Source organism: Geotrypetes seraphini, chromosome 2 (genome assembly GCF_902459505.1).
Source record: "Geotrypetes seraphini chromosome 2, aGeoSer1.1, whole genome shotgun sequence".
NCBI lineage: Eukaryota > Metazoa > Chordata > Amphibia > Gymnophiona > Dermophiidae > Geotrypetes > Geotrypetes seraphini.
This window is the reverse complement of record NC_047085.1, coordinates 207,740,987-207,761,750: the sequence shown is the minus strand read 5'-3', so window position 1 is coordinate 207,761,750 and position 20,764 is coordinate 207,740,987. Positions and strand designations below refer to the sequence as shown.

At 44.5% G+C, this 20,764-nt stretch overlaps 1 protein-coding gene across 1 annotated transcript in view; it reads right to left on the bottom strand.

Moving 5' to 3' along the window:
• The window catches only part of LOC117355618 (enoyl-CoA delta isomerase 2, mitochondrial-like), a 77,847-nt gene that overhangs the window by 13,335 nt on the left and 43,748 nt on the right, over window positions 1–20,764 (bottom strand). The window contains exons 5-6 of the mRNA XM_033934455.1: window positions 19,860–19,980; window positions 6,564–6,653 (exon numbers count right to left, since the gene is read on the bottom strand). Coding sequence (XP_033790346.1) covers window positions 6,564–6,653; window positions 19,860–19,980 — 211 coding nt within the window. The remainder of the gene's footprint in view (window positions 1–6,563; window positions 6,654–19,859; window positions 19,981–20,764) is intronic.

The window sequence follows — 20,764 nt, the reverse complement described above, 5'->3', positions numbered from 1 at the left end:
CTCAAGGAAGATTGGGGTATTCAACTGATTTCTTATTTTTACCAGAAAAACCAGATACATTTCTCAGACAGAAGTAACAGTCTGTCAAGTGAAACTTCTGTTCTCATTGGGATAGCAAATGGCATTGACTTCTGAGTAGCTTGGAGCCAAGCTCTAAGATCAATGGCACATCTTGCACAACAAATGTGAGGAGCCCATGGTTTGACTTGATCACCAATCTTGCAACTGAAGTACAGCTCATATGCTTTCTTAAAAGTTGAGTCATGGCGCGTTTTTGAGATTTAAGTGTGTACTTGCCACAAATGTAGCAGAATGTATCACAGCTCTTGTGACATTGGCGAGACATTTCTGCTGTCACAAATTGTCTTATAGCAATTAATAATTATCTGGCTTACTAATTAAGTTACTTACATAGACAATACTATGCCTTGAAGCATCAAAATACACCTGAACTGACAGACACGTAATGTATGCGAACTGTTTTTATATAGCCTTTTCAGGCAGAATCCATCAAGCCCATGTACAAGCATGCCCAGACTGCATCATTTCCATGGACGTTATGCAACCTGCCCTGAATGCATACCTTGACTTGCCCACACTAAATCCAGCAAGGTAAAACATGAGCAATAGGTCAATATTACAAATTAGGCTAAATTAATTGCATTAGCCTGAAAGTATAACAAAAAAATTGTAAAAATGTACTTTTTTGTTACAATGTTATGAATATGTAATTTTAAATGTGAGCTTTGTGATCAGCAGACAAAAATCAGTAAGATACACCCGAAAATGTTGAAGAAGCAAAAACTTTGTTGGCCAGTGTTATCAGGAAAAGCATGGAATAGCTAAGGAGCATCCTTTGCCCCATCAGTGGCAACTTTATATGTTGCGCTACTAGAAGAAAAAGAGTTATACTCCTTGGTCTGGTTTCAATTCATTTCAGTATGGAAATGCCTTTTAGATGACTTCATCTTGTGGTCAGGATCTGAAGAGACATTACTGGAATTTATAGATTGGCTAAATTCTAGAGATGCCAATCTTCAGTTTAAAGCAGGGGGCCACATGCGACCCGCCACGTACTATTTTGAGGCCCTCGGTATGTTTATCATAATCACAAAAGTAAAATAAAATAGTTTCTTGATCATATGTCTCTTTAGCTATAAATTACAATATTATTATTAAGACTTAGCCAAAAGGAAAGATTTAGAAACTATAAAGTTTTACCTCATGCAAAATTGTCATTTCTTTAATAAGACATTAACTATTTTTTTCTGAGGTCCTCCAAATACCTACAAATCCAAAATGTGGCCCTGCAAAGGTTTGAATTTGAGACCACTGGTTTAAAGCTACATACAGCTGTTTTATGATTGAATTCTTAGATGTTAGGTCATATAAGACAGCTGATGAAATTGAAACTACTTTATACCGGAAGAGCTCTTTGATTGCAATATACTTCTGCTTTTCCACAGCTTTCACCCCTGGAAATTGAAGGAAAGCCTGCTTATAGCACAATTTATGCGAATAAGGAGAATCTGTTCTACCATCAGCTCATATAAAATTAATGCGGAAATGTTTAAACATCAGCTACTTAAGAGAGGTTATCTGAATTATACCATCAGGAAAGCTTACCTTAGGGCAAAGTCTGCACAACGGCAATGGCTTTTATAATACAACAAAGATAATAACCAGGAACAATTAGATTGTTTGGTACTGGTAATGCCATTCTCGATTTTAGCATCTAAGATTGTGAAAATTATATCTTAACACATTGAAAACCAGCTAGTGATATCATCTATTCCAGAGTTTCCCATTATAGCTCATAAGAGACAGAAGAATATAAGTGAACTACTGCAAAAAGAGATTTCTCAAAATGCTCACCCCATTGGTTTCTTTAAACATTCACACTGTGGAGGATGTCAATGGTATGAACTAACCATTGAAGGACATGAGTGGTTAGTTCGAAACAGATAAGGTATCGGAAAGCCTAGTCGTCCAGCACAGAGGCAGCTTAAGTCATCTTGGGGGGTGGGTTAGGGACCCAATGGAGAGGAGGATCCATGCCCATAAGCCCCTGTAATCACTGCATTGATACTGAAACATGTGCACTCCCCTATACACCCCCAAAACCCTTTTTTACTGGCATATAAGTGGCTCCTGCAGCCATAAGGGTTATTGGGGTGGTAGATAAGTGGGTCTAGGGCAGGGGTCGGCAACCCGCGGCTCCAGAGCCGCATGCGGCTCTTTTCCACCTTTGCCGCGGCTCCGGTAGTGTGTCACGCAGGCATGCAGCTTACAAGTCCGGCGTCGCGGCGGGAAATAGCCATGCTGAGCAGTGAGCTCAGCACGTACACAGATGAAAGCCTTGCTTGCTGATTGGTCCGGCGGCCCCGCCGTGCCGCCGGACCAATCAGCAAGCAAGGCTTTCATCTGTGTACGTGCTGAGCTCACTGCTCAGCATGGCTATTTTCCGCCGCGACGCCGGACTTGTAAGCTGCATGCCTGCATCGCCAGAATTTAGGTAGGCTGTTTTCATCCCCGTGGGAGTCCCGTGGGCCAGGGGGTGTCCCCGTGGGAGTCCCGTGGGTCAGGGGGGCATCCCCGTGGGAGTCCCGTGGGCCAGGGGGAACAGGGAGACAGAAAGAAAAAGTTGGGGGAGAGAATGAGGTTTGGAGGAGAGGAAACATACAGGAGGCTGAAAGAAAGGAAGATATAGTGAGATGGACACAAAGAAGGGTGATGCTGGAAAATAGGTGGAATGGTAATTGACAGACACAGAAGGGAAATGCTGGATCAATGAGAGATGGGGCTCAGGCTGGATGGAATGAGGAGAAATGCCTTGTTGGCCCGGAACTTCCTCTCCTACGTCAGAATTGATGTCAGGGAGCGGAATGCTGGTCAGCACAACGCTTCTGCAGGGAAAGCTTGGGACGGCGGTGGCTTGGGGGCTATTCCCCGATGGCGATGGCAGCAAACCGAGTGGCTTGGGGGAGGGTACGGAGAAAGAAAGAAAGGGGGCAGACAGAGACAGAAAGAAGGGGGAACAGGGAGACAGAAAGAAAAAGTTGGGGGAGAGAATGAGGTCTGGAGGAGAGGAAACATACAGGAGGCTGAAAGAAAGGAAGAAAGATTGGATGTACAGTCAGAAGAAGAAAGTGCAACCAGAGACTCATGAAATCACCAAACAGCAAAGGTAGGAAAAATGATTTTATTTTCAATTTAGTGATCCTGTATATAGCATTAAGATAAGAAACAATATATGCAGTGTTAGATTTGTTTTATAATAGTTTTGCGGCTCCAAGTTTTTTTTTCTTTTCGAAAACGGGCCCAAGTGGCTCTTTATGTCTTAAAGGTTGCAGACCCCTGGTCTAGGGGATTCTGGAGATGGTTTGGGGAGCTCACCATAACCTATAAGGGAGCTGTAGAAACATAGACATAGAAAAAGACGGCAGATAAGGGCCGCGGCCCATCTAGTCTGCCCACCCCAATGACCCTCCCCTATTTATCTCTGTGCAGAGATCCCACTGACGATCCCATTTCTTCTTAAAATCAGGCACGCTGCTTGCCTCGATCACCTGAAGTGGAAGTCTATTCCAGCGATCAACCACTCTTTCGGTGAAAAAGTATTTCCTGGTGTCGCCGTGCAATTTCCCGCCCCTGATTTTCCATGGATGTCCTCTTGTCGCTGTCGGACCTTTGAAAAAGAAGATATCTTCTTCTACCTCAATACGGCCCGTGAGGTATTTGAACGTCTCGATCATGTCTCCCCTCTCTCTGCGTTCCTCGAGTGAGTATAGCCGTAATTTATCCAGCCGTTCCTCGTACGGGAGATCCTTGAGTCCCGAGACCATCCGGGTGGCCATTCGCTGGACTGACTCAAGCCTCAGTACATCCTTGCGGTAATGAGGCCTACAGAATTGTACGCAGTATTCCAGATGAGGCCTCACCATGGATCTATACAATGGCATAATGACTTCAGGCTTGCGGCTGACGAAACTCCTACGTACACATCCTATGATCTGCCTAGCCTTAGATGAAGCCCGCTCCACTTGATTGGCAGTCTTCATGTCTTCACTGATGATTACCCCCAAGTCCCGTTCTGCAACAGTCCTTGCTAGGATCTCGCCATTTAGGGTGTAAGTCTCGCATGGATTTTGACTGCCAAGGTGCAAGACTTTGCATTTCTTGGCATTGAAGCTCAGTTGCCAGGTCCTAGACCATTGCTCCAATAGGAGTAGGTCGTGTTTCATATTGTCCGTTGTGTTCTTGCTTGTTATGTTACACAGTTTGGCGTCATCAACGAATAACGTTATTTTACCACGAAGCCCCTCAGCCAAGTCTCTTATAAAGATATTGAAAAGGATCGGGCCCAAGACCGAGCCCTGCGGCACTCCGCTGTTCACTGCTGTTGTTACAGAGGGGGTGCCGTTTACCACCACCCTCTGAAGCCTACCACCAAGCCAGTCCCCCACCCATTTAGTCAAAGTGTCACCTAATCCTATAGAACTCATTTTGCACAATAACCTGCGGTGAGGGACACTATCAAATGCTTTGCTGAAGTCCAAGTAAACAATGTCCAAGGACTCTCCAACATCGAGCTTCCTCGTCACCCAGTCAAAGAAGCTGATCAAGCTGTAGTGAGGAGAAGACATGGTACCCTGTAAGGTACCCCGCTATTTAGGTGGCATGTCTGGGTGTGCAGTCCATCACTTTGCAGGCCCCTCTCACATCCAACAGGGCTTGTTCTAGGCATTTTGGACTTGGACAAAAAGTTGGATGAAAATGTGATATAAAGATGGACGATTTAGCGACTTGGATGATCAGATCAACAGGACGTATAATTAGACAATTTTCGAAACAGAAAAAAATTTGGATGTATTTTTTGAAAATGTGTCCTAAGCTGTTTTTTACTTTGGACGACTTGCGAGTTGGACATAAACAGACTTAGATGTCCCTTTCGATTATGCCCCTAATACCATCTGACGGTCCACGAAAATGATTGTGTGTTTATAGTACCATAAGTCTGTGATTAAGTTATTGTGAATTTTGGCATCTGATAATTCAATACTGTGTGTTTCACATTGCTTGTGGTAACAGGATCAAGAATTTATTTACTAATGGTTGACTTCAGTGTTTTTGCCCATATAATAAAAGATTGATGGTTCTATGGTAAAAGATGAAGTTACAGGGAAATACTTTAAAAAAAAATGTTTTTTTCACTCAGAGAATAGTTAAGCTCTAGAATGCGTTGCCAGAGGTTGTGGTAAAAGCGGATAGCATAGCTGTTTTTAAGAAAGGTTTGGACAATTTCCTGGAGGAAAAGTCCATAGTCTATTATTGAGAAAGACATGGGGGAAGCCACTGCTTGCCCTGGATTGGTAGTATGGAATATTGCTACTCCTTGGGTTTTGGCCAGGTACTAGGGACATGGATTGGCCACCATGAGAACGGGCTACTGGGCTTGATGGACCATTGGTCTGATCCAGTAAGGCTATTCTTATGTTCTTATGATTTGATTTTTATTTTTTTATTTTGTGTAAACAAGAGGCCTATTGATGGTCCTAGTGACCAGATCTCATGGTGGAAGGTCTTAAAGATTTGCTAGGCGGTAGAGTATGTGTTCTTGAAAAATGCACAGAGAACTGAGGGCTCTTGATTTTTCACAAATTTTTTCCCAAAGAATTTCTTTTGTTCTTTGATTATAACAGACAATTTCAAATTGATTTACAATCTCTGGTTAACAGACTTTTTGTAATGAGGGAATTTTTTGCATACATAGTTTGTTTTCCCTCTTAATATTGGTTTTTGTATAATGAAAATCAAGGTTGGAAATGGGACATCCAAGTTGGGATGTTCAGCTCCTGGCAAATGCGAGCCTTTTGATAAATAAACATGTATTTCCTAGACCTGTTTGTATTTCCCTAGATGTGCAGCAGTGGCTTATATGTGCAAGTGCTGGCCTGGCACTTACAAGTGAGGGTTTTGCAAACTATACGTGCAAGTGCTGGCACATACTAATGTTAAGCACTATATTTCAGAAAACCACATGTATAGCAATAGCCAAGTAAGAAGTTAAGCTCATAAAGGCATTTTTATATTTTTAAGCTTATTTAAAATACCATATGGTTATGTACAATGTTTCCTCAATCACTTCTCAAAGTTCTGTTCGAAATGAGTAGTCATAGCCTTGATCCTTTAATGTACATTTCTCTGTAAACCGCTTTGAACCTAACGGATTTAGCGGTATATAAAAAATAAATTACATTACATTACATTACATTACCTGAGACTTATGCATGACTTGGAGGTGCAAAAGTCAATGAGGAAATAAAAAAATTGCACCTATACTTCCATTAAAAATTATAAATATGTGCATAATTTTTGAACTGCCCACACCATGCCTACAATTTGCCCCCTTTGAAGCTATGTATTCCATATACAAGTGCAAATGTAGCACTGTAAAAATCTGCATTTTCATGTGTAAAAGCCAGGCAGAGCTTCTAAAAAAAAAACCTCCTATACGCTTATATACTCGCAACCGTTTAAAAATATTATCACACACTACTTACCTTGTTTGGACCCATGATTATTGGGAAAGTATAGGAACTGCAACCCTCTGGAAGTAGCCCAAGTTGAACAAAAGGGGTCTGAAATGTTGCCTATACTTAAAACAACAATTATACAATTAGGGCCAGACTACAGTTTCTGACATAGTTCATCAGTTCTTTGCAGCTTCTAACACATAACAGAGAACATGATAGCAGATAAGGATCACAAGACCTGTTTAGTCTGTCCAGGTTCATTTGGGTTGCAATACTACATACCCTAAAGATCTGTGCTTACCCTCTTGGTGTTTTATAGAAGGAAAGATTAGGCTCTTACCTTGATGATGATCTTTCTAGTAGAAAGTCATGTGAGTCTTGAACAACTGGGTTTTATCCTCCATTGGTCACAAGACCCCGCAGAAGGCATCAATCACATTCTTTTCTCTGCCTCCACCTCCTTCCTCAGTGGGCTGTGTCCCAGCTCCTCAGTTTGTACCAAAACAATGCCAAACTCTGTAAGAATAAACATAAGAAGGAGGGTATGGGGAACTTCACTGTCTACATCAACTCTGTTCTGCTCTGCAAAGATCAGTAAACAAAACACATCAATTTAAAAATGATTGGTAAAGAAGGTGAAAATAAGAACTAAGGTGGGATAACAACAAACCACCTAGCCAAGCACAACCTGCACTAATAATTATGGAGCTTTAAACTCCCTCATTTATTTCTTAGTAACATAATTTCATCTCACACTGCGAACCTGCTTGACGGTGAAAAAGCAAACATCTGGCAATACATGTGTGTATTGAAAACTGACAAGGCAGGTCTTCAAGTCTCATATGCCTTTCTACTAGAAAGAAGATTATCTAGGTAAGAACCTAATCTTCCCTTCAAGTGCAAAAGGCATAAGAGTCTTAAACAACTGCAATGTACCAGAATGGTCCCTTGAATCTAGGGCAGAGCAGATGAGCCTGCTGTTTGTCAGCCTCAGCATTTTCGGTTGGCCTAACCAATGTCAGCAAAGGCCTATGGGAGATCATATCATTCATGTCTGATCTTAGGGCATGTCATTGCAAACAGTCTTAGACATCCTAAATTAAAGGTAACAAAGGACCTTGGTACAGCTAAGAGGTGTGAAGAGGTGCTAAAGACAACTAAGATATGCTAAGATTTATTAATGTCTGGTGCTTAAGATGGACAGCTTAAAATATACAGTAAACTCAGCTGCATGTTCTAGCACAGATAGTTAAGGTAATTAGAAACCATTGTCAGAGACATACTGGAAATTACATTTGACTCCAATCTGTAAGGGACAGATTCTCCCTCTATTCTTCTCCAGTCTCTCACACCTCTGTCACCTTATTCACCATTGTTTCAAACAGTTTGCAAAAGATAGGGGTACTTAACTTCAATAGATTCTATTTTTAGAACAAGCCTCAAATGTATAAATATGGGAACATAAGAACATAAGCAGTGCCTCCGCCGGGTCAGACCATAGGTCCATCCTGCCCGGCAGTCCGCTCCCGCGGCGGCCCAAACAGGTCACGACCTGTCTGAATCACCAGAAGGGGCTCCCTTGCCACCTTGGTTTCTCATTGAAGTCCTATCTTCCCATCGAAGTCCTAACCCTCCGGTCTTGCACATGCACGACCTGGTTGGGTTTCTATACTTATTACCTGGTTAGCTTTCTATACTTGTGTTACATCCCAGCTCCTCCCTCAGTATCCCACGATCCCTTTATCCCTCAGGAATCCGTCCAATCCTTGTTTGAATCCCTGTACCGTACTCTGCCTGATCACTTCCTCCGGTAGCGCATTCCAAGTGTCCACGACCCTTTGGGTGAAAAAAAACTTCCTTGCATTTGTTTTGAACCTATCTCCCTTCAGTTTCTCCGAATGCCCCCTCGTACTTGTTGTCCCCTTCAGTCTGAAGAATCTGTCCCTATCCACCCTCTCTATGCTCCTCATGATCTTGAAGGTCTCTATCATATCTCCCCTGAGCCTCCTTTTTTCCAGAGAGAAGAGCCCCAGCCTATCCAACCTCTCGGCGTATGGGCAGTGTTCCAGCCCTTTTACCAGTTTCGTTACTCTCCTTTGAACTCTCTCAAGTACCGCCATGTCCTTCTTGAGGTGCGGCGACCAATACTGAATGCAGTATTCCAGATGTGGACGCACCATCGCTCGATACAATGGCATGATGACTTCCCGCGTCCTGATTGTTATGCCCCTCTTTATGATGCCCAGCATCCTGTTGGCTTTTTTCGAGGCTGCTGCGCACTGTGCCGATGGCTTCAGTGATGCATCCACCAGCACACCCAAGTCTCTCTCAAGTCTGCTGTCTCCCAACAATGCCCCCCCCCCAATTTGTAGTTGAACAACGGGTTTTTTTTCCCTATATGCATGACCTTGCATTTTTCCACGTTAAAGCGCATTTGCCATTTGTTTGCCCAGTCTTCCAGCTTGTCCAGGTCCCTTTGCAGGTCCTCACACTCCTCCCTGGACCTAACTCTGCCGCACAGTTTGGTATCGTCTGCAAATTTTATAACCTCGCACTTTGCCTTCTTTTCCAGGTCATTGATAAATATGTTGAAGAGTAGCGGCCCCAGCACCGATCCCTGTGGCACACCGCTCGTGACTCCCCGCCAGTCAGAATATTGGCCCTTCACTCCGACCCTCTGCAGTCTACCCGACAACCAGTGCTTGATCCATCTGTGCACATCCCCTCCCACCCCGTGGTTCCACAGCTTCCTAAGCAGCCTTTCATGTGGCACCTTGTCGAAAGCCTTTTAAAAATCGAGGTAAATGATGTCGATGGGTTCCCCATTGTCCACCCGACTGCTTATTCCCTCAAAGAAGTACAGAAGGTTCGTTAAGCACAACCTTCCCTTACAGAATCCGTGCTGGCTTGTTCTCAGTAGGCCATTTCTCTCAATGTGCTCGCAAATGCCGTCCTTGATCAAAGCTTCCACCATCTTCCCTATAATTGAAGTCAGGCTCACCGGCCTGTAGTTCCCGGGGTCACCCCTCGATCCCTTCTTGAAGATAGGTGTGACATTCGCCAATTTCCAGTCCTCTGGTACCTCTCCAGTTTTCAAGGATAGGTTGCAAACATGCTGGATTGTGCCCGCTATTTCTTGTCTTAGTTCCTTCAGAACCCTTGGGTGGATCCCGTCCAGACCCGGTGATTTGCCGCATTGTAACCTGTCTATCTGTTTGAGGACATCCTCCTTACTTACCTCTATGTGCTCCAATTTTTCAGCCTGTTCCCCATTCATGAGCTCCTCTGAGTCCGGTATATTAGATGTGTCTTCTCTCATGAAGACCGACGAGAAGAACGTGTTCAACCTCTCAGCTACCTCTCTATCCTCCTTAATCACTCCCTTCCTATCCCCATCGTCCAATGGCCCCACCTCCTCTCTCGCTGGTCGCTTCCCCTTTACGTAGACCCATCTCCGGAAGGATACTTTTTTGTCATTTATTGCCCTCTTTACTTCTGTTGAGATCCAAACCGGGTCCTTTGACCGCTTGTTCTTGCAGCCTTTCCTGAAACTGGGGACGTACAATCTCTGTGCTTCCTGCAGGGTGTCCCTGAATAGGGTCCAGGCGCTTCCTACAGTCTCCATCCTAAAGATGTTTCTGAGCCTCCTCCCCACCATTTCCCTCATAGCAACATAGTTCCCTTTCCTGAAGTTGAGCGCAGTTGTTGCGGTCCTCCTTACTATGGGTGTCCCCCTTTCTAATGTGAATCTGATCGCATTGTGGTCACTGTTGCCTAGTGGTCCTCCCACTTCTACCCCTCTTTCAGGCCCCCCTAATCCGTTCAGGTTGAGGTCAAGAGTAGCACTCCCTCGCGTCGGTTCCCTGACCAGTTGCTCCATGAAGCAGTCCCTCACAGCTTCTACAAATCCTGTTTCCCTAGTGCAGTTGGAGTGACCCGTACTCCAGTCTATCCCCGGGTAGTTGAAGTCCCCCATCACTGTTACACTTCCAGTCCTGCACTCCTGTCTCAGTTCAGCTTCCAAGTCGTGTCCGACTCCTTCCGGCGTACCAGGTGGGCGATAGTACAGCCCCAGTTTTATGCCTGCACCCTTGTTTCCTGGCAATTTGACCCATAGCGATTCCAGCCCCTCTGCCTTCGTTGCCATATCCATCCCGACCGAGTAGATAGAGTCCTTTATATATAGTGCTATGCCTCCCCCCTTCTTGTGGGTTCTGTCCCTCCTGTAGAGCTTGTACCCCGGCAGCACCACATCCCATTGATTTTCCTCTGTCCACCATGTTTCTGTAATTCCAATTATATCCAGGTCTTCCCCCTTGGCCACGACCTCTAGTTCACCCATCTTGGCCATGAGGCTTCTTGCATTTGCGTATAAGCACCGCAGGTCCCGTCGTTTTTCCTCCACCTCTACATTTACCTGGGCTGCCTCTCCTGTTCCCTGTGCTTCTGTTTTGCCCTCAGCCTTTACCCTCGTAGCTTTCAGCTTCCCCACATTCCCGCCACCCCACTTCCCCGCTTTTCCTCTGGGTTTTCTAGCCCCCTCCTGGGCCCTGGCCTCTGTTCGAACCCCCTCGCCTTGTGTCACCCCTATATTGCCCTCAGCTTTCGCCCTCGTGCCACCCAGTCCCCCTGTGTCTCCATGCTCCTTTGTCTCCTCCCAGCAAGCTCCCTTTACCTGTTGTTTCCCTCGCTGTCTGATCATAAGATCCACCGGTCTCTCTACTTCCTCCGTGCAGTCAGCCCGTTCAGCATCTGTTCTGGATACTGTTGTCCGAAGCTTCAACATCAGATCAGCTGTCGGCTTTCCCCCTCTCCTCAGTTTAAAGCCCTCTCGATCTCCTTCCTCACATTGGCGGCCAGTAGTCTAGTTCCCGCTGTGCTCAGGTGCAGGCCGTTCCGCCGTTAGAGCTTACTCTTTCCCCAGAAGGACGTCCAGTTCCTCACAAAGTGGAAGCCCTCCTCCTGGCACCATCTCCTCAACCATGCATTCACAGCCTGGAGGTCTGCCTGCCTCTTTGCATCTGCTCTCGGTACAGGCAGGATCTCTGAGAATGCTATCCTCTGGGTACTCCGCTTCAGCTTTCGTCCCAGGACCCTGAACTGGTCAGTCAGCGTGGCCATGTTGAAGTTCCTCCGGCTCACATCATTCGTTCCGACGTGAATTATCACCGCAGTCTCCTCTGTCTCTGCTCTGTCCAGGATCCTCTCGATCCTATCAGTGACGTCTCGTGTCTTGGCCCCTGGGAGACAAGTCACTAGCCGGTCCTCCCTTCCTCCAGCTACGTGACTATCTACCTCTCTCAAGATCGAGTCTCCCACCACAATAGCAGACTTCCCTTTCCTCAGCAACCTCCTCTGTCTCAGGTCCGTGTCCTCGGTGTAGTGCGGTGTCTCTCCCTCGGGGTCTCAGTGAGTCACGGTCTCCTCCTCTTGTGTGGTTCCTCCGCTAGGTCTTTCCCCGGTGTCGCCTTGTGGATCCTGGGTCTTGTCTGCCGACATCCGTCTGTGCAGCTGCTGGTCCTGTCCCTCCACCTTCCTATAGGCCTCCTCGATGAATCTCTCGAGGTCCCTCACGTGGTCCACAATGAGGCCTGCTTCGTCTGTATCCTTGGTTGACCAGCTCGTCTCCTCTGCGTTGCGCAGTCCCTCCAGTTCCTGGACCTTGACCCTCAATCTGCCGACCTCCATCCTCAGGCTTTCCAGTTCCTGACACCGACTGCATATGTATGCCCGCCTCCAGGAGGGGAGGTAGTCATACATATGACACTCGACGCAGTAAACTGGGTAGCTCTGCTGGGTTTCTGTAGCCTCCATTTCTTTCTCATTGCTCATATGGTCCCTCGGTGGTTGAGAGTGGTTTCCGGCGTGCAGCTAGCTGAAAAGAGTAGAGAGAGAGGGAGAAGAATGAGAAGCTGAAAGGGTAGAGAGAGAGAGAGAAGAATGAGAAGCTGAAAGGGTAGAGAGAGAGAGAGAAGAATGAGAAGCTGAAAGGGTAGAGAGAGAGAGAAGAATGAGAAGCTGAAGGGGTAGAGAAAGAGATTAGAACTACCCCCCCCCCCTCTCTCCCTGGAACATCACCTCTCTCTGTCTGGAACATCACCACCTTCTTCTCTGTCTTTCCTCTGGTCTCTGTAAAGCAGGTAAACTGTCTTTTCTCTCTCATTAATTGTAATGCTTGATGTATCTTTATGAATCTTGCTTTTCTGTAATATTAAGCTTATTTCTGCAAATTATATTCTTTATGTAATCACTTCTGGTTGTGCTTATCATTTGATTTTACTTCCTACTGAATCTTCTATAAGGGTATTGAACCCGGGACCTGGTGGATTGTAAGGCCGCTTCAACGTTACTCCTCCAAAACCTTACATTTTGGGGGACTAAACCTTACACTGTTAACACAGAAGACCCAAATGCGGCATCCAATCGTGCCGCCACATCTACCCTATAAAACTTTGTGAAGATATGAAGAATGGACCACATGGCTGCCCTAAAAATTTCATTGGGCACCACTGCCCTGGCTTCTGCCCATGATGAAGCCACACTCATAATTGAATGCACCCGCAAGGAAATCTGAGATGATTTCGCACAACCAATATATGTGGACGAGATTGCCATGCAAATCCATTGATAAATAGTAGCTTTAGAAGCCAGTTTAACCCGGTGACTTGGATTCGTTAGCACAAACAGATGACCAAACAGATGAAATTTGTTTGTTACCTCAAGATAAAGTTCTCCTGACATCCAGTCTCTTCAGAGTTTTGTCCTTACTCTTTGAGCTCATAGAACTAAGCACGGAAAGACGAACTTCCTGATTGATATAGAAACCTGAAACCAACTTTGGGAGGAAAGAAGGGACCATGTACAGTAAAACCCTAACCTCCATGAATCTCAGAAAAGGCTGTCTACAGGACAAGGTTTGCATCTCTGAGATAGAGTTGTGCAGGGACAGAAATCAAACCCATTCCCACCCATCCCTGCTGGAATCAAACCTGTCTCCGCGGGAATTGCATCCATCACCCGCCAGTAATCTCTTCTGTCCCCATCCATCCCCATAAACTTCAGAAGTAGTTATTTCATTTAATTATGCTACTGAATTAATGGCTCTGGTAGAGACCCATTTACTAAGCAAAGACACTTTATTAATGTATTAATTTGGACATATTAATTAGGAAGAATATTGCTTTACTGAGAACCTGCAACACAATATTGAGGTTCCATGTTGGAAATGGCTGATGCACTGGAGGATGCACCTGTAACTCTTCCTTCAGAAACCTGGATACATCTAGATAATATGCCAAGGAAAATTTCTCCACTTGAGTTCTAAAACATGATAGCCCTGTGACTTGTACCTTGAGAGAGCCGATGGCCAGACCTTTTTCAAGACTCTCCTGGAGAAAGGCTAGGACCGTGGATAACGTAGGCCTAAAGGGCTTCACATTTTGTATATTGCACCATTCCTGAAATCTCTTCCAGGTGACAGAATTCAAAAAAGCGTGGGGTAAACATAGAGGATCTTTAATCCAGAAAGTGAAGGGTATAAATTGAAGACCTAGGGCCGGAACTGGGCAGAGTTACACAGTCTGTATCCTGTATATGGTTAGTTGGTTGGCTTTGGGAATTCCAGTAGTTTGGGATGGTTTAGATAGGGTGGAACAACTCCAGTAGTTGGAACCTAAGGACTGTATCAGGCAAACTTTTTTGGTCTATAATATAAAACAATTTAATCATGAATTTATAACGCATATAACTATTGGGTAGACTGGATGGACAATTCAGGTCTTTATCTGTTGTCATTTACTATGTCACTATGTTAGTCTCATGGACTCTCTACCTCAGGAGCAGGCCACAGAGCTTTGTCAGTTGACCACAAAACAGCTGGAGTGCAGGATATATCTGATCAGGGACATCTATGATAATTTTGATATTGCATCCAGCCTCTCTGTCATGGATGTAGGAATGCATAGACTATCATGGTTATACATTTCTGACCTAGAATCAGTGGTTCAAGATAGGTTAGTTGGTGTTCCCTGCTGAGGAGACAATTTTGGGGGGACAAGATGGAGGAAATCCCTCTCTCAGCAGCCTCCAGCTGCAACTTCCACTAGAAGGTTCCTGACCGGGTTGAAATGCAGACTATAATATCCTTAAAGTTGTAGGTTTCCTCCATCTCCCCTCATCCAAGCAGTTCCAGCCCCAATAGTTCCGTCCACATCAGTCTAGGATCTCAGCTAGGTTCCTAGTCAAAGCAGGGGACAAGCTTTTGACTGCATCCAAGAGAGTGTAGCTGCAGTTCAAGTAATCATCCCAGAGGACCTTCTGGTGGAAGGGAGGCTGAAATTTTTCCATCAAAGGTGGCCCATTGTAACCTCCAACTAGTGGGTTCTTCATACAATTAATCTTGGTTATACTCTGCATTGGCGGCAGAGACCATCAAATTGACCACCGAGAATATCATTAATCAGCTCTCAGCACAAGCAGGTACTTTCAGAGGAAAACTCTGCCCTTCTGCAGGCCAATGCAGTTGAACCCATGCCCTCAGGGCAATAAGAGAAGAAATTCTATTCCAGATACTTCCTTGTGCCCAAAAGGATGAAGGGATACTGTCCCATCCTAGACCTAAGGACCCTGAATAAATTTCTGGTGAAAGAAAAGTTCAGAATGATTTCCCTGGGTACTCTTCTCACATGATTCAGGAACAAGATTCACTAGGCTCTCTGGACTTAAAGGATGCCTATACCCTATTTTCAATGCTTCCCAGTCACAGGAAGTATTTCAGATTTTGAGTAGAAATACACCACTACCAGTTCTGCATTCTGCCTTTTGGCCTCACGTCAGCTCCCAAAGTCTTTACCAAGTGCCTCATAGTAGTCACAGTGCTGCTACACAGACTAGGAGTGTATGTATTTCCTTACCTAGACAATTGACTATTCAAGAGCACATCGCAAGAAGAGGCACAAGGGTTTATAAAAGAACTATTTGGATGCTATAGCTACTAGGTTTTGTTGTAAACTATTCCAAGTCTCACCTGCAATCTGTACAGAAATTGGAATTCATAGGAGCCCTGTTCAATACAGTGCAACCTTGGACTTCCTAACCACAAGCAAGAGCTGATGCCTTGGTGGCACTCACCTCACAAGTCTGCAGCAGCAAGCACATCACAGCTCAGCAGATGTTGAGATTGCTAGGCTACATGGCCTTCATAGTGCACATCACTCCCATGGCTCACCTCTATTTGAGAGGAGCTCAATGGATTTTGACTTCCCAGTGGTCTCCAGCTACGGTAAACCTAAAGAGCTAGTTCACTTCATGCTTTGGTGGACAATTTGACCAAATTTGACCAAGGGACTGTCATTCCAAATTCTACCTTCCCATATAGTCTTCACACCCAAGGGGCCTGGTCTGCTCAGGAACACTTCACATCAACCTCCTGCAGCTAAGGGCCATTTGACACACTCTGCAAGACTTTAAGGAATTGGCTGCTGAACCAGATTGTTCTCATTCAAACCATCAACTAGGTTGTGATGTACCAAGTCAACAAGCAAGGGGAAACTAGATCCTACCCTTGTATCAGGAAGTGGTGGGGATTTGGCAATGGGCCATCTTTCATGTCACGGGATGGATCTATGGGCCACATACCTGGATAGCAAGAAGAACAGCCTGGCAGCTAGACTGAATATGGCAATGCAACCTCATGAGTGGTCTCTCAACATGAGCATAGCCCACAAGATCTTCTGAGAGTTGGGCACCCCACTCATGGATCTTTTTGCCACTCATCACAACAAAGTCCCTCAGTTGTGTTCCATGCTCAGGTCACATGGCAGACTAGTGTCAGATGCCTCTCTCCTCCATTGGGAAAAGAATATTTGAATGCACATTCTCCCATACCTCTCATAAAGAAGACCTTGCTAAAATTCAAGCAGGATTGGGGAAGGATGACCCTAATTGCACCATTCTGGTCAAGACAAATCTGGTTCCCTCTTCTGGAATTGTCCTCCAAAGAACCAAAGAGATTGAAGTATTTTCCAACCCTCATCATGCAGAACAAGGGTTCCCTGCTGCACCCCAAATTAAAATATACTTTTATTAAAATTGTCCGATGTAGAGCATGTGAGTAATTGCTTATATATTTTATATGGTAGTTACATGGTCACTCACAAAAATATTGACTCAACTTTCAAACAAAATTTAAACTATAAAAAATTAAACTAAACTACTCGTAAATCAGTTACCATATGTGTGAAATTTTTGTGCTATATATAGAAATGCATTGCTAATACTGGGATCAAAAATTGTTGGCAAAGAATGCTGGCAGCAAGACTATTCACTAAAAGCAATACCATGGTTGGTGCCAGCATTCTTTGCCTTCACTAAGGAGAAGTGTGATTTTAAATTCCCTTTTAATTGTTGACCCTGAAGCAGCCTGCCTTTGGCAAAAATGGCCACAACAAGCAATTTTAATAAAAGTATATCTTAATTTAACCTTGTAAACCTACAATTTAGTGCCAATTTCTAGGACTGCCCCCTTAGTACTCAACTATCACTTACGAGCAAATCTGTAACATACACACTATAACAAACCCTAGACCAGTCTTGGATTTGTCCCAGAGGGATTTGGAAGAACTACATGCCCCCGGGTCAGAAGAGCTGACCAAGTTTTTACCTGAGACCCTGAGGCAGCTGCCTACTCATCTGAGAGTGAGGGGGAGCAGGATAGGGTCTGGGCCATAAGTGACAGTCAGGAACTTTCTTACCAGAATAATTATGTTAAAAAGTCTGACAAGTTTGCAGTGTTTAAGAAGAAGCCTGTCTCTTTAAGACAGCCTAAGAGCAGAAAGCATAGAAAAAGCCATACTCTGAACTCTAGGAAGCTAAGTCCCATCACCCTTCCCAGGAGTTGTGGGCATGGTGCTGGGAGTCTTAAGGAGGGAACCCTGCAGCAGGAAGGGAGGAAGGTACCTGAGGAGTGGAGCAGACCATTGAAAAATGATGTGGCAGTGAAGCGGAAATGGCTGAAGAGGAAGAACAGCCATTGATTCAAATCACTAATGGGCCAGCAGGAGTTGAGAAAATGGACATACTAGAGGAGCCGGTGGTGCTCATGGAGCCTCAAGAAAGTATGGAGGTGGGTCCATAGCACTTTGAGAGGAATTGAATTAAGAATTGCTGGGGGATTTTCATGGACTTATTTTTGCTAGTGCCACCTATATTCCTACAAAGGGGCCTACCATGTGACAACACATATACGTGCTAGTATTCTATAATGTGAGCACTCACATAACAGAATGAGGGATTATCTGAATAATGCTAATGAAAATCAATGGATGGTCCCTATCAGGGGCACTTATCTAGATAGCAGGTGCTGCTGAATGGATAAATGCTTTTGCATATAAAATTGTTGGCTCTTTATTCAGCATTTTTGACCATATGAACATCTTTGTTTTTCTGAGAGAAGATACATAGCTTTCACTGGCCTCCTCTTACATTTTTTATGCAATTGTATTTTGTTTGTTATGAATGTATTATTTTGCAAATGTCATGGCTAATGAAGTATGAGGAATAGCAAATGTTAAAAAAGAATGTCTTATAAAACTCTTACATTATTTATGTCATAATAGCTCAAGACTAAGACTTGTCTTAGGGACAGGGTTTTGCCCCAGAGATACTGAACAGAAAGGTGCTCTCAAGACTGAAGGAGGGGCACCTCTAAATATGGGTCACTTCATCTAATCCACCAGAGCTCCCAAGGCATGAGAAGTGATATTAATGGGATCAAAGCTAACACAGCAGTATGTGACCTCCTAAATATTCAATTTGTTCCCCTCCCCCCAGGACAGACCTGCTCAGAGATGGTGGCAGGATTGAAACCGACTTATTTACTGTACAATCACAACTTCAAAGTGTTTGTCACGACCACGTCAGCTCTTCCACTGACATTGTTTCTGGGTGCCACGCTTAGGAAGTGACGTCAGAGGAAGAGCTGCCAGTCGTGAGGAGCACGTTGAAGTTGTTACTCGCAGCAGTGAACAACTAAAGGTATAAGGGAAGGGAAGGAGTGGGGGGCCAGAGACGAGGGCAGGGGAGGGGCACTTCAAATCCTTGTTACTCCACTGCCGATTGGCTCAGGCACCTAAGGCCCCACCCAGTGCCAGATCCAATCAGGGCCTTAGGCACCTCCTAGTATATCCCAGAATGCACTGGGAAGGGGAAGGCCTGCCATTTTGAAGAGGTGGGCCTGCTGGTAGGAGGGCATGAGCATTCCACCTGCTGGTCTACATTACAAAGTACAGGGGGTCAGAGGGTGTGAGGAGGGGGGTCTGGGTAGTGGTGGCTGAGGCAGGAGGGAGTAGACATCCCTTCTGCTGATCTTGAAAGAAAGTATGGGGATGCATCGGGGGGTCTTGGCAGAAGGGGATGAGGGCACAGGCAGTGGGGATCGGCGGGAGGGAAAGATTTTTTTTTTTAAATGGTTGTCAGGGCCTTTACCATCAGGGTGGGTTGACATAGCTTTACTTCAGGCACTTAAAGAAAAGTAAGACTACCCTGTCGGTAAAGTTTGCACAGGAAACAACACATTTTCCCTGCTGTGCATTACACGGACTGCTCATTAGCATACTAATGAACTCCTTGTAATGCATTAGAATAGAATTCTTGGTGGATGCTACCGACGATCGGTAGCAGCCATGGAGAACCCTTTTGTGCATCGGCAAGAGAGTTTCCTTGCAGGTAAGACGGGTTAAAACAAAGGGGCCTCAGTGCTTGTATTTCCAGATTAGAGAATCTGTTTGCCTTTATTGACATCTGTGGCTCTGCTCAAATGCCTAATAAACTCTGTTGGACGGACTTATCATAGTTATGCTCCCAGCCAAAAATTGCTTAATTTTTGTCCTAGTGAGTTTTACCATTTAAAGTAATGAGGATATTTTTCATTGATAAAGCCACAGCTCTTCTTGCATCAGAAGAATTATTTGATACATATGTGTTTAAGGGTCTAAAGCAGAGTCTCACAAACTTTCCTGCCAGCGGCACACTAAACCTAGTGCCCTGGCCGGAAGGCACCCGGAAGTGCGCGGTCATCGACACAATGATGTCACGTTCATACATGACATCATTGCATTGGCGTCCACGCATACGCGGAGGCCCATTTGCCCGCGACCCGCTTTGGTGGAGGGATTCTGGAGGAGAGGAGGTGCCGGCAAGGAGAGTCATCCGTGCTGGCTGACTGCCTACAGGATGTGCCTCTCGCAGCCAGTGGGTTGCAGCACATCTGAAATCTCAGGAGGCACACAGTTTGCGATACACTAGTCTAAGGTGAAAGTGGCTTACCCGGTCTGTGGCATAGATGGTATCAAACAACCCAAGAATAGTTACAGCAATCCCAAGAGCAGGGCCATTCACCACCGCAATCAATGGCTTAGGGAAATCAATGAACATACTCACAAAACCACTGGAAATTGGAAAAGAGGAAAGAAATTAGTGTGTCTAACAAAATAACATTCTCTGGTACTATGGTCAGTGTGGTATTGTTGTTACATCCAAAATAGTTTTCAGCATTCAGCTATACAGATCCAAGGGCAGACCACATCTAATGTAGAGCCTGATTCTGTAACAGAATATGTACAGGGAGAGGACCAAAAAAAAAAAAAAGCAATCTCCTACAGTTTTTTGTAGTTTTCTCAGCAACTGCTTTGAATTTCAATGAGAAATTGTGTGTACTTATTTAGTCATCATACTTATATATTACTATTAAACAACATTTAATTATCTTAAGTTATGTTGACGATACTGATAATTTAGCATTACCACCTAACAATTTTTGCATATTTATTAAAATATTTATATGCTGTATATTATCTACTCAGTTTACATAGTCACAGTCATAAATGTTAAACAAACATTTTAAGTAATTATAAAAACTGTACCATAAAATTTTATCATTAATCAGATAATACATTAGCAGGTACTTACATCATGTTAAATCTCAACTCAAAAAGGCACTTACAAACAATTGTGTCTTCAGCATTTTCTTAAAACCCCATTCTGGTAGTGCAAAATTGCAAAAAAATGTTTGAACTAAAACACAGTCAAAAGATACAATTAACAATGGGGTCCTTTTACTAAGGTGCACCAGCCATTTTAGTGCATGCTAAATGCTAACACGTCCATAGACTATAATAGCTAGCACATCTTAGTAAAAGGACCCCAATGTGTCGGAATTTGTAGTCACCGTG